This window comes from Apostichopus japonicus, chromosome 12, assembly GCF_037975245.1.
Source record: "Apostichopus japonicus isolate 1M-3 chromosome 12, ASM3797524v1, whole genome shotgun sequence".
Classification (NCBI taxonomy): domain Eukaryota; kingdom Metazoa; phylum Echinodermata; class Holothuroidea; order Aspidochirotida; family Stichopodidae; genus Apostichopus; species Apostichopus japonicus.
In genome coordinates, this window is record NC_092572.1 from 1454002 (window position 1) to 1468071 (window position 14070).

The window sequence follows — 14070 nt, forward strand, 5'->3', positions numbered from 1 at the left end:
AATATAATCTGAACGAGAGCCTTAAACGGGATAAAATAGTGATCTTTGTTTGTTGTTAATAGTACTGATGGAATACAAAACAGCAGAGTTATGTTACCAGGTACGTATATTAACAAAGAAACAGCAGTCTGACAACATGCAAAGAAACATCATGATTGTCTTAAATTTAGCTTAAACCTATTACCTTTAAACCTATGAAATCGATATACATATATATATATATATATATATAAATTATATATATATATATATAAATTATATATATATATAAATATAGTTAATAAGTTAATCAGCTATTATTCAGCCAAAACCGATTAAACATTTCGTTTGATCTAAGTTCATGTTTTAAATACTAAAGGCATTTTGCAGTGTATTAATATTATCTATAATAGCAAATCTTCTATCAATGTAAACTTAGCAGCATTGGTACAAAGTAACGCTCAGCTTGCTTTTGACTTACAAGCTTTAATTCGTTGCAATTATGTTGTTGAACCTCAAATTTACAATATTTACTATTTATTTCTTTGCCTGTGTGGAATGTTTTCTTAATCTAATTAGCTTTAATTTCATAAGATTTCTGAGAAGCGGTACACTTCTATTATGTATTTATTGGTATATGGTGGCTATATGAATGGATCAATGAAGTAAATAATAGTTAATACGTAATGAAGCAAGATAAGCAAAATGGATAATAACACTTTTAGTATACGCGTTGTTCATACATGTCGACATAATATACGATGATGCAATTGTTTCTCTTAATTTACGATCTTTACAGTTGACTTTATTAAATACCATAACCAATAACAACTGCTCAACACATGTAAGTTAATTGATATACATGGGTGAAATATCTCACAACAAAGCGTTCTACAGTACCCACTACCTTTCTTAAATCAGAATCAACAAGAACGATTCACAAAAACTACGCTACTGCAAATACATGTTCATTTACATCAACTATAATTTTGATTAACTTAAACGGTTGCAATACATTCCTCTTACATAGAAAACGGTTACTACCTTACACTTCTGTTTCAATGTATGACTTAACGGTACGTATTGACATTAAACGTTAACGGTCGGTCAGTTAAAGATTAATTCAGATTTGTATTCATCATTTTTCTTATCTGATTTGTATGATATATTATTCGTTACTAGACCATGTTCTCCTCCAAGCTGGGATGAATGTCTTCTTCAGTCGTACACTTTGTCCACACTGCTTCTTCCCAAGACAGTTTTGCAGGATTTTCTTCCCCTTTAAAGCGGAAAACTGGAAGTGAAAGTAAGCAAATCCGTCACAAAAATGATCTTATAGGACTATAATCATGGCATATGTACGTTGCAAACTTCCTCAATGTTTGGAACCTCTCGACACTCAATCAGTGTCCATAGTTGGTCCTGGTGTCCTCATTTAAAGTGGGAGGGTCGGTTTTAAATCCCTGAGGAGGCTGGAAGTTAAATTACTCTTCTGGATTTTCCAACTAATTGCCATATAAAAAATACACATATTCGTTTGCCTAAGTCGTTAACTTCCATTTCATATAAGTGAAAACTTTCAACTTTCAACTTTCGAGTGTCCATATGATTACCATGGACGGTTTGGATTAACAGAAAATTCTGGCAATACAGGAATTTACCTATTTAGAAAGTATTTAATGAAGATTAAGCTTAATATAAATCTTTACTGTATACCTGATAGGTTTGTCGTTGAGTAGTTATCCAGTAATTTAATCACAGGAAATGTCTCTGGGACCTCTGTATCATGAAACCTTGCAGAGAAAAGTTTTAAAATATGTTTTTAAATATGTCTATTTTTAATAAAGAAAAGGGACTAAATATAAATGAGGTATTTCACTTTGGATTGTACGTAGCTCTTTCAGATTAAACACAATGTTCAAAGATGACGAACGCTCGAATTTATATAGAACGTGAAAGCGTTACCAGACAATTTGGGTCAAGATTTGGAAACCAATAATTAAAATGAATAAGGAAGTCTGCCTCACCTCTACGGGTTGTTTTTGTAATGCTAACTGACTTTCTGATATAGTCTTATGTGACACAGAATAAGAAAGTACATGTGTGCAGCAATAATAGCTTTGAAAACAATGAATGCATTGCACAAGTAACTAACTTTTATATAATTAATATGACAAATACACTAACTACTCAAGTCAAGGAAGTCAAGGAGCGTAGAAAATGTGTACAGAATTATATAATTTGTAATGCAATAACATTAAGAAATAGTAAAATAAGATTAAGCTTACTCTAGTGTTAACTTCTGATGTGATAGGGTTCTAAGGACGGCTATGAAATCTATCTCTGTAAAGGGAAAGTTGTGGATGACCAGACGCTGCTCGATCTTTGGTAAGCAGCTGAACAATTTTATAGGACATGCCCCGTATATTGTCAAAGATTTGATGACTCTCTGTCGGTTTGAAATAAAACAATTAGTGAAAGTTTATTATCTGAATATGAAACGTGTAGGTATTGGATTTTTTGCAATTTCGGCTTACATGGTGGTTTTGGGGAAACGACGAGATCCAACAAAAAGAGATCACTGCCCTTGATGATATAGCTAAGAGGATTAAGGTTGTCATTTAATTTAGGTTGACTGGGACACTTCCACTATTAGATAAAGGATACCACAACCGTCAAAAGTGTCTTACGTTGTACTTACTTGTTGAGGAACGATGCATTACCGCTTGTTATATTTTGTGTACTATATTGTGTATTACTGTGAAAAATACAACATAATACTTACATCTGTTTCTTTTAAAGTCTTCAACAAGCGTAGCATTGCCTCTTGGAAGTACTCATGTTTGATATGATTGAACACTAACTTCTTCAAATGTAACATCATAGCGCATGTCATGTAGTCATTGTCATTTGCTCCTCCTACTTCAAGCAAACAAACTAGTAGATCGAAATCGAGATCGATGTATTTAGATTCCATTAGAGCTTTGGTGGTTTTAACCATATCTGGGAAGTCATTGCAATATGTTTCTACTCTGCGTTTTATATCTTCGGTGTTCGCCTCACTGCAAAAAACTGTGGCTAAATACCAGGAAACTACAGGAGATCTTGTTAGAACATCTTTATCACATAAAATACTTTTGTACTTGTTTTGGTCAATGAGTTTGCACTTGTATTGCTGTCGCTTTTTTGCTGAAAGTCTCCGTATCTTTTCCTCACTGTTAATATCCAAAAACTTGTTAAAGAATTTCTTTCTATTTTCTTCATTTAACCCTTTCAAGTGTACCTTAGTGTAATTTCCTTTCATAACCTTCATGGCTTCAACATTACGGGAGGTAGCCCAAACTTTCATCTTTTTAAAATGTGTGTTATCGGATTCCAAAAGCTCTTCTATCGTTAGAAAATTTACATTTGTATTGGCATTGTTCGAAGAAGTGTTACAACACCTTGACCAATTGCTGATTCCATCTAACAGTACAATGCTCTTTTCCCTTTGTAAATCACAAATAAGACTGTAGATTTCCTTTTTAGAGTTATCGCGTTTCATCAATTTCAGGAATTCCTTCAATACACAAGCTCCTCTAGGAGCATGATCAAGCTGAAGATAGATCAGAATAACATCTTTGAGAATTTGTCCATTCGCCCACTTGATTGCTATGCTTCGAAATAAATGTGATTTGCCAATACCAGACTCGCCGACAAATAACACCCGCTTTTCAGTGTCGCAGTTGTGTAAGGCTTTAACAAGTTCATCGTCATTTGTCACATTGTGCACTGAGCTACTCTCGTCGACCAGTAATAAATTCTCTGCAGGTTCTTTGGTGTTAGTCTCCTGTGTATTATCCGTGACTGAATACGATATGTCGTACTCGCAATCAATACGCCAGCTTGATCCTAGTGGAATATATGTCTGTTTGATCCTTTTCATCCAAGTATCTATATATCAGAAAATATGTAAACTTGAAAATATTTATTGACCTACATACATAATAATATTTCATATAAAATACAGTTGACAATTATTTGGGACAAATCAAACGTCTGACTCATGAGTGGATGAATTTCCGCAGCATTAACGAGATTGGTTACCAATGTCAATAGCAGTGGTGTAAGTGTTGCAGTGTAAGTGCTGCAGTGTCGGAAGTACGGTACCAAATGTTGTGAAACCTTAATTAAAAGCGTTACTATGCATTCCATTATAGAAACGAACTAACCATTCCCTAACCTTAGAGTCTTTATTGGGGCGATGTACCCCTCCATTAGCAGACATCCAGCAAATACATTTACACCAAAACAAGGTTCCGTTGTTTGCTACTGCTTTGTCGAGGGAAACTTTAATCGGACACAAGCTCAGGCAGATGTTTTTCCTTCATAATTATGCATTATATTACGGCACCCGTATACTGTGTTTGGTGTGTGGCGGGGAGTGGGGTGGAGTGGTGGGTTGGAATTGGTCCGAATCGCCGCCTGCAGTCTGCCTCTCCTAATTCTTGAAACATATGCGTCAATACGTTGATAGAGTATGTTTAAATTCAAATATGAATATATGAACAGAAAAACAAAATCAAATAACGGTCGCTTTTCGGACTTAAGGAAATATAACTGTGTTACCAATGACTTCCGTGGACAATTTCAATGCGATTGGAATGTGTACAACAAGGAATATAGTTTATATGGTTAATTTGGCAACCAGGAGGAAAGAGGCACGTTTGCTTTCTTTGATCATGTTTTACCTGCATGGATGAAGTGTGTCACTTATGGGCATAACATACATGACACATTTGAATAAACTCTACGTTTTCAGTAAATCATTTGTTATTCAACAGTAACACTATTCCCTGTTAGGGAAGTTGTGGTCAGGGAACGTCGATGGTCAGCAGCAGGAATGGGAATTGAATTAATCGTGTACGCCATACTGCAACGTTTGTACTCAATTCGTGTGCCTCTTCACTTATAGGCACAACATGTTGTATAAACATAACTTATAGGCTAAATTGATAGGGTTTGAAAAGCCCGAGGGCTCCGAAAATTTACGAGCGGGTTGCACATAACCCACTTTAACTTTGGACTGGAGCAACATTTAAGGCAAAATCCGAGTAAGATCCGGAAATATTTAGCTGTTAACATACATTGTGACAATGATATTGAAAAGAAAGGTATTCCACACTGCAACATGAAACCCTCATCTCAATATTTTGCTCATCACTTGAGATATGGTTGATTGCATCTGACCTATATTGAATGACAAAACCCTCTGCTAACACAAGGAGATCACAGTGGAAGATGATGTTATCCTGGCAACCAATCCATAATCATCTTGTTGAATTTCCCCCTTAAACCTAGTACCTTTCAAATATTTACTTAGCTATCAAAGTTCTCTGCATATGAATTTCAGCAAAATGTAGAAAGGTTTGTTTCATCTGTGGACAACCGATTGACAAATTATAGAGAACCATAAATGACAAAGATGTTTTTGTTACTGGAAATGATTGATTTCTAAGAATCGTGTCTTCGTCTGCTTACAGCAGATATTATTCAGGTCAAAATTGTAATCATGACCGTCGTACAGGGACTGATCTGGCGTTGAAGTAAGTAGGAAATCGGTTTTACCGATCGCTACGAAAAAAAAAACATAACATTACATAAACTATACGACAAAAAAATACCTTTTCGTAGTAGTCGTTTAAGTAGTCGAAATATTCCGTAGAACAATAATGCAACGTTCACTGCGATCCATGTAGGAACAACGTATAATAATTGTTCTTTCCATATGCACAGGCCTGCACAACAGCTCTCTGATATGAAATGTGTACAAAGACACGATTAAGAAAGTTGCATTCTTATCACGATGGCATGAATATGTTACGTGATTCTGAATAGGTCCTATAAATGTTATAAGCCATCTAACCGATACCATTTTGGTGTGTGTGTTGGACATTACCCATATGCTAATCTGGCAACTGTAACATAAGAAGGTGCTGATATTGGAAAGCACGGTTTAATTAAAGTCAAGATTCCAACTTTATATGCTTGGTCTCAATTTTCTGAGCCAGCTGTCTCATCTTATTTTAGATATGTTGTGCTAGCATTGAGTCATTATCAAATGATTTGCACAATTTAGATATTCAAAAGAGGAAAAGGCGTTGTCGAAAACCACGAAAATATCTTAACTACAAGTATGTTCTCTTCGGCCGAAGCTATAAATGAAATAAACAAACCCTATCGTGTAACCTTCTACTGGTGAACTACGTGTTCCTTGTGTCAATCCTACCAGCAATTGTGTTGTAAGGGGGGTTCGTTTGTAAATTTTGAAGAAAAATTAAGGTTTTACTAAAATCCCTATCATCCGTTAAGATGAAATACTATCATACGGTCGATGATGAAGACGCCCACTGCAAAAGTGAAACCGGATCAAATATTTATCTTTAAATATGGTGAGCCATAATAGTAGTGCATATGGCAAAGACATGTATGAAGTGCCATATGTGACAATATTATATACCTTATATATTGATTATAACGAGGAATATATGTTAGTTATGCAGTAATATATATGACTTATGTTTGTTCTTCATATATATACCTTATGCATAACCTATATATATCGCATATCATATATATATCGCATAACATATATATATTATTCGTTATAACCTTTATATATTATATACTATTTTGTCATGTTCGGCGCGGTAATATATATAGATTATAAAAGTGTGAGTGGCACGCGAGTGGGAGGAGCCGTTATGCAAATCGCGTTCGCAAGTACCATGCATGTGTACGATCGTATTGTTGATAAACTTTTTCGATGGAGCGCGGGCAAAAGGACTTGTATAGTACTATACTAGTGCTTCAGTATATACCTACACTGTACTGCAATAGAAGAATAGTTAGTTTTCTTCCCTAGTAAATAGGCTTGCTGAGCCTGTCGCAAACACTGATCTGTGCACTAACTGGATTGGCGGCTCGCCGCTTCAGAACGCTAGTTGGTCTATTCCCTGTGAAGCGGCCATCTTGAATCACCCAAAAAGACGCCATACATCTTTTGTTCTGTTACTAGCTAGGTACGGAGTCGGCAGTCAGCACTTCGCATTATCCTTAAGAAATAACTTTACCTCACTCGTTTAACATCTGATGTTTTGAAAAAAAAAATGCCTGTTCAGCCTATGGATGCACAAACCGGGATGTTCGTGGAAACGAGAAAAGGGGTTAACATTTCACAGGTAGGCTATGCCGATTACTTGGGATGAATTCTAGTTAGTCTTTTGTACTACGTTGTATGCACTGGCGAGAATATGGACGTGTTTCGCGAAAGAAATAAGTTACATGATAAGTAACGTTAGCTTTTCGTCATATTTAGGTCTACTTGCATCAAAGTACAGTTTTCAGTACACTGCGTGACGTACTGAATACATGAGGAATTATGTGTAGCTTAATAATTGAAAGGGTATATACATAGGCTCACCACCTAACTCAGTTTCGAAAACAGAGAGTTGTTGCCTAACTCAAGGCACAAGGCTAAGCTTGACTTATTTGGAAATTTGAAGCCTCACCTTTTATGAATGAGAATTACCAAGGACAGGTTACAATTCAATTGATCTGCTGCCTACAGGTGAAATTATTTCGTTTCTACAGATTAATTTTATATTTATATTATAAATTTTGATGTTTTGTTTATGTAATTTGCAGATTACTCCAACTCATAAGCCACCATCTGCAAGACGATCCAGCCCAATCCCATGTACAAAACATGAATTACCAAATGCGGAGTGCAGTGAACCTGGAGTACCCCTGGAGATAATACATATGCTATAATGGAGTCTCCTAGAAAGCTAAAGCGCAAAATACCCGACATCACATATATTTTCATGCATATTGTGTTGAAACTATTTATCTTTTCATTCTTTTTATGTCAAGAGACATGTTCAAGAGCATAAGAGACCTCATAGAGAAAGTTTCATGAGAGCAATATTAGCAGAAAGACATGACAGTTATCACACATGGGGGAAGGGGGGGGGGGAGGGACTGATGTGGCTGAACATTCCAAGTTTAAAAATGATAGAACTTTTAGCAAAGATTTTGTCAGTACTTTTTAGGCTCTGTTGCCATCATAATTATCACATTTCTGCCATCCAATCATACAGTTAATGAAGAAGAAGTATAAGTTTCATTATGTTTTTAAACAATGGAAACATTTCTCTGACCTCTAGTGGCAAAACATCTTGTGATTTCATATTGTTTGGTGTTGAAGTTCTTGTATAAGTTAAATGATAATTTTCAAGGACTAGAAGCATTTCATGGACTTGCAGGTGCCACCCTATGTATTGTTTACTTTTTTATACCTTTATAGTCTTTTTGGAAAGTTTCATGACATTTTTAACCACCAGAAGCATTGCACTGACTTCCTTACCTTTATAGTCTTTTTGGAAAGTTTCATGGCATTTTAACCACCAGAAGCATTGCACTGACTTCCTCTGCACATACTGTTATGTTTTCAGATTATGAAATGTGAAGTTCTTGCCATTATACTTTCTTAAACAATATTTTTATAATAGTCTTTTATATGTGAAGTTCTTGCTGATTTACTTTTGTTTTTTTTATAAATTTTAACCACCAGAAACATTGCATTGACTTCCAGGGTCCCGAGTGTAATGATTTTAAATTTTCTGGAAATGAAGTTCTTGTTGGACTTTTAAGTGCTAACAAGTCACTACAATCAATACTATTACAACTGTGTCACTTAAAATGAATAAATTGAAAGAAAAGGATATTTGTTTCCATAATGTGCTTTCATAGTTTACCTTGTCGGTACTCTATTTGCAATCATTAAAGCTGAAACTGCAAGCACCCAACCATTAAAACAATAGCATTATAGCATGAACATGAAATACCACAGTTTATGACTCACGAGATTGCTCTTAGACTACAACTGTTTGAAAAACTTCGAATTTTTGAGTCCCCCCACCCTCCGCCACACCAACCCCTCAATGCTGCTTTCGACCAAGAATATAATCGGAAAGGCTTTTGAGTTGTCCATATTGATCTGCTTTTGCAACCCTCATTTTACTTAGTCAATTGACCGCAATAAAAAATCAATCTAATATTGAGTACGGGGGCACGTCTCCCGACCACCTCCCCCCTCCCCCACCTCAGTGACACACACCTAATATCAGCGCCGCTTCTCATGTCTTTGGATACTTTCTGTCTACAAGAAAACAGCCATTAAATCAACTTTCAAATATCGCTAGCATACAAAATCATTGAACCGTATCGCTCTTCTTGGGTGAACAAACATGGCGGACAGTAACTTCACAGAGTAGGCCTGTTGCTCCAATCAGGGAGTTAGTGGTCGCAAGACAAGTAATGAGAGCGGTGGGAGATCGAGAGCGTCCAACAAACACTATAACAGGTAGGCTTAGCCTAACAAATTGCATAACTGTACTGGAGAGTTAGCCCAACTGCAGTGTTAGTACTAACTTGTCTTAGGGGCCCCTAGGCTATAGCCCTATAAGCCTAGGCTAGCTAACGCGTCTATTTAACTATTTTGATGAAGCTCCATCACTTGTTGAACACATTGACATGTACCTAGGCTTTAGGCGGCTAGACAGGCGCAGCCTAGCCTTCACGTACGTAGACTGCTCTATATCAATGTAGCTATATTCTACACTACACTTTCGCCGTAAACGTACATGTCTGTGGCGCGAATGTTCAAATAATCAAGGAAATTAAGCTCCTCCCACTCGCGCGTGTCACTAACACTTTTATAATCTATATATATTACCGCGCCGAACATGACAAAATAGTATATCATATATAAAGGTTATAACGAACAATATATATATGTTATGCGATATATATATGATATGCGATATATATAGGTTATGCATAAGGTATATATATGAAGAACAAACATAAGTCATATATATTACTGCATAACTAACATATATTCCTCGTTATAATCAATATATAAGGTATATAATATTGTCACATATGGCACTTCATAGACATGAATTAAAAAAAAAACAGGTTATGTTATCTTGCGTATTGTTACATATAAGCTTACAGATGCATGTATTAACAAATCAAAATAAAATAAAACGGTTAGCAAACTGCTTATCTACTAGAGAGCCTGTGTAATTGAATGTGTAAAAGTAAGTAGGCCTGACGTTTCGATCCTAGCAGGATCTTCTTCCAAGGCTAAATGACAAGTACAGTAACAGAAGGGACAAAAACACGCACAGAATACAGACAGGTTAATGGGCACGGTGAACACAATGAGATAGATGAAGGGGATTCAAAGTAAACAATGGATGGAGAGAAGAAAGCAACAGGGAAAGAGGAGAGGTAGGAGATAAACAGTGGAGGGACAAAGAGAGATTTTTTCCCTAACCTGTTCGTTTAATCATCTCTTTGTCCCTCCACCATTTAGTAATACTTAGAAAAAAAATCTTATTGTGTAAACACTTTCACAGATGCAGGTTGCGTTGTTGCACATATGACCTTCATATAATGATACTAATCGAGTCACTCCAAGATTAATGTTCCAGTAACAGTTAATTATGTTAAGTTACCTTGAGCGGCACACTCTATTAGAGTTGATAGCGACATCTTGAAATTCAATCTGATCACAGTTGTAGTTGTCTGAAAACAAGAAGAAAGAAGAAATATTATCACCTTCTTCATCATCTACGTGATTATAATCCGCACTTTCGTGTTTATCCTCATTTTCATCGCCTTCGTCTTTGTTATCTCAATAATATCAACATCTTTACCAAAACCATTACTATCTCTTAATGCACCGTTATCAAAAGAACTGATGGTTGATTTTAGTCAGTCGAATTTCCATCTCTAATATAGCTTACATTGAAATATTATTTAAAAAAAATCACTCTGGAAGATGCATTTTTGTCACACCTAAACATCATCCTAACCAGCAGTCATTGCTTCATTGCGTGGTAGAAGGAACAAAGCCAACTTCATGCTAATACAGTTATACTAATACTACAAGTTGGGGCAAACCAATAATACATACGAAGGCAGTTCAAATATGTTTTTTGTTGCTTTGCCAAATGCATGTGCTAACCAAATAACAATGGGGAAGCAATGTCACCCCTAAGGCTCGTTTAAAGTGAAACGGGAAAATTGTAATCGCATTGTAAGTTGGACGTTTTAAATTATAGGAAAAGGTATTGTTAGCTTAAGAATTGTAAATATTTATTGTATTGCGTAAGAAACATTGAATTACCTTTCATTGATTGATTACTGTCATCCTTATCAGGACCCTAAAACTAGTAGATACTCTTTCGATAATAAATATAACACATTGAAATAAAATTAGGCTGCAAGTTTTTTTTCACTGTTATTGATTTATATATATATATATATATATATATATATATATATATATATATATATATATATATATATATAGATAGATAGATATATATATATATATAGATATATATATATATAGATATACATATATATATATACGTATATGTGTATATTTATATATATATATATATATATATATATATATACATTTCTATGTGTGTGTGTGTAAATATAAACGTTGTTTCGAAATAAGTGCTGACAGATCGTCATCTTACTGTTGTCATGTTTTAACTTACCAATAACACACCGAGTCCACTTGATCAGTGCGTTAACTGTCTGCCGATATAGCAACGCCTAGTCCACTATCTGTATACATATAATGTATAATGTACATATGTTGCCTTAGTTATCATACTTCATCTTGTATCGGGTAGAGTACTCGCCGAGCTCAATCGGAAACAGAAATTGAAAGTATTTTTTCTCGTGTTTCGTCCGTGCTTGGGCGTTACAAAATGAGATATTTATCATAAAGGTTGAAAAAATAGACATATTTGTCTACTTCACTATTTAAAACAAAGGTTACGTTCGGTAACAAAGATACACGCAATGTTAATAGTGAAAACCCTTGGATGGTTCTCAGACTTGAGTCGGATGAGATTATCCGTCATATTTCAGTATGAGCGTAAAACGATACCAATAACAATCAATTGAATATATTCGATGTTATCTTCCTGTAAGTGGTTTTGCCAAACGAAATAAAAGAAATACTTCAGTCGAGCAATGACAAGAAAATCATAGACTGAAATAAATCAGTACATCAAACGCTGGGGATGTTAGTAATTCAAATAGTTCGTGAAAGACAACGTCTATGTGTGTTTTACGGTTAAGCTGATTTCACTTTTACATCGTTACGTGAGAATTGTATCCTATAAACGCTTTCGTCGTGTACATAGTGCTTGCAATACAGTGAACGTCATGACACGATTAAGGTCAATAATACTTGCTCTTCTCAGCCTGTCGTTTGTTTTCTGCGGTAAGTAAATTCGGTGCATTATTATCTGATAGAAAATAATTGATAGTATAACATTATCCAAAATGAAATTGCGCTATACGTTTCGTTTTGCAGACGACCAAGAACAAACAACTTGCATTTGTGACGAACTAGTTTACATTCAGTCTTTTCCGACCTCCGTCTGTAATGCCTCGTCGTGTGATCATGTCTGCTTTGTTTGCCCGGTTTATAAAAAAAATAATGTGAAATGGTCCAATGATTGGAATAAAATTGCTCACGGATGGATTTACTTGGGGGATCGTAGTGGAGAAAGCGTAAATAGCTGCCATGAGACGAATGCTTCGTTAAGTGTGAAACCTTGTGAAGATGAGAATGAATCCTCTTTTCGATGTCAACAGGGAGAGAAAGTGTTGGCCAAATTTACACTCATATGTGAAATAGACGGTGAGTAGATCACATTGCTTCTGTTAGTGACTATGAATTTTTCATATTTAATTACAAGCTGAATTACAAAATTACCCCTCTTATATAAAAACAAAGCATTATGTGTTCATTTTCCAAAATATGTTGGGAGTAAGTTTAAGTGTACATTTAGCTCGTTTTTTTCTCTTTATTCTGCAGACAAAGTTGAGAGAGATCCGCCTTCAATTAAACATAAAATGAGATTTCCGTAAAGATAACATAACAACATATCTTAATAATTACGATACAATTTTTTTCTGAAAGTTATATTCAAATTTTAGTGGCATTGGAAGGAAACGTAACTGTTGCTTTTCTTTCTCTGCAGACAACGATAATAATCAGAGTGATTCACATGGTAAATTCATTTGCAATAACAAAGCTAATTCGATTCCCTTTGATAATAATACACAATTTATTTTATTAAGTATGTGTTCATCGAGTACTGGAAGCGACACTCATTTGTTTTTGAAATTTTTTGACCTTTTCTGCAGACAAAGATAATAATCAGGGAAATCCACATGGTAAATTCATTTTCAATAAAAATCTTATTAATATTCCTTTTAATAACAATACGCAATGTCTTTTAATAAGTATGTGTTCATCGTGTACTGGAAAGGACACTCAGTTTCTATTGGAAATTGTAAAAAAACATAAATGAGAGAAATAAGAGATTTCTTTTCTTGTATACTTGTTGCAATGAAACATGTTGTTTCCATAATCAGCAATCATCTTTAGAGATAGTGTAAAAGAGGTGAAATACGGTTAACTGTGTAACAACGCATTAGTGTAAGTCTTCGAAAGTCTTTAACAGGTGTTGCCACTAGTACCAATAATCCGTTTTTGCTAATGTAAATGACTTCTTATAATATTCTAATGAGACGATTAATATTTCACTGACATTGATACAAGGGATGTCAACAAGTCTATAACATGTGTGACATAAAGAAAGCATGTTCAAAATATGATATTTATTATTTAATGTAGGGAAACTGCAACCTAATCATTTGCTAGATATGAATTCATTGTAATTTCCGATTTCTAAGAAAGAACTTAAAGCTAGCACATATTATCAGTCTGACAACTCAATTAATGAAAATTCAAACTGAAGACCTAAGGAATTTTGTAGAACGATCGTCTCTCTCTTTCCCCTTAGTGACAGATGCAGTGCCTGTAACAACGGGTAAACAGACTTGCTCTTTTCATTCATGTTTTTTTTTTCACTAACCAGGGATGTGTCGAAAGCATAAATCAAAATGATATATATCTAATAAAAATTTCGCTTCTGA

General features: G+C 35.0%; 3 protein-coding genes across 4 annotated transcripts in view; 1 reads left to right on the top strand and 2 right to left on the bottom strand.

Annotated features, from left to right (window-relative positions):
- LOC139977655 (uncharacterized) overlaps positions 1 to 14070 on the bottom strand; it is a 41478-nt gene that overhangs the window by 13697 nt on the left and 13711 nt on the right. The window lies entirely within an intron of this gene.
- On the bottom strand, positions 333 to 10599 carry LOC139977658 (uncharacterized). Its single transcript, XM_071987135.1, has 6 exons — positions 10548 to 10599; positions 5643 to 5771; positions 2765 to 3912; positions 2268 to 2428; positions 1696 to 1772; positions 333 to 1273 (listed from the first exon to the last, which is right to left on the bottom strand). Exons 1-6 carry the CDS (start codon positions 10582 to 10584, stop codon positions 1158 to 1160), a joined length of 1668 nt encoding a protein of 555 aa, XP_071843236.1. The 5' UTR covers positions 10585 to 10599; the 3' UTR covers positions 333 to 1157.
- Positions 11877 to 14008, top strand: LOC139977259 (uncharacterized). The gene is made up of 5 exons (XM_071986544.1): positions 11877 to 12343; positions 12437 to 12766; positions 13110 to 13139; positions 13276 to 13305; positions 13938 to 14008. The coding sequence occupies exons 1-5, from the start codon at positions 12286 to 12288 to the stop codon at positions 14006 to 14008; spliced, it is 519 nt and encodes a 172-aa protein (XP_071842645.1). The 5' UTR covers positions 11877 to 12285.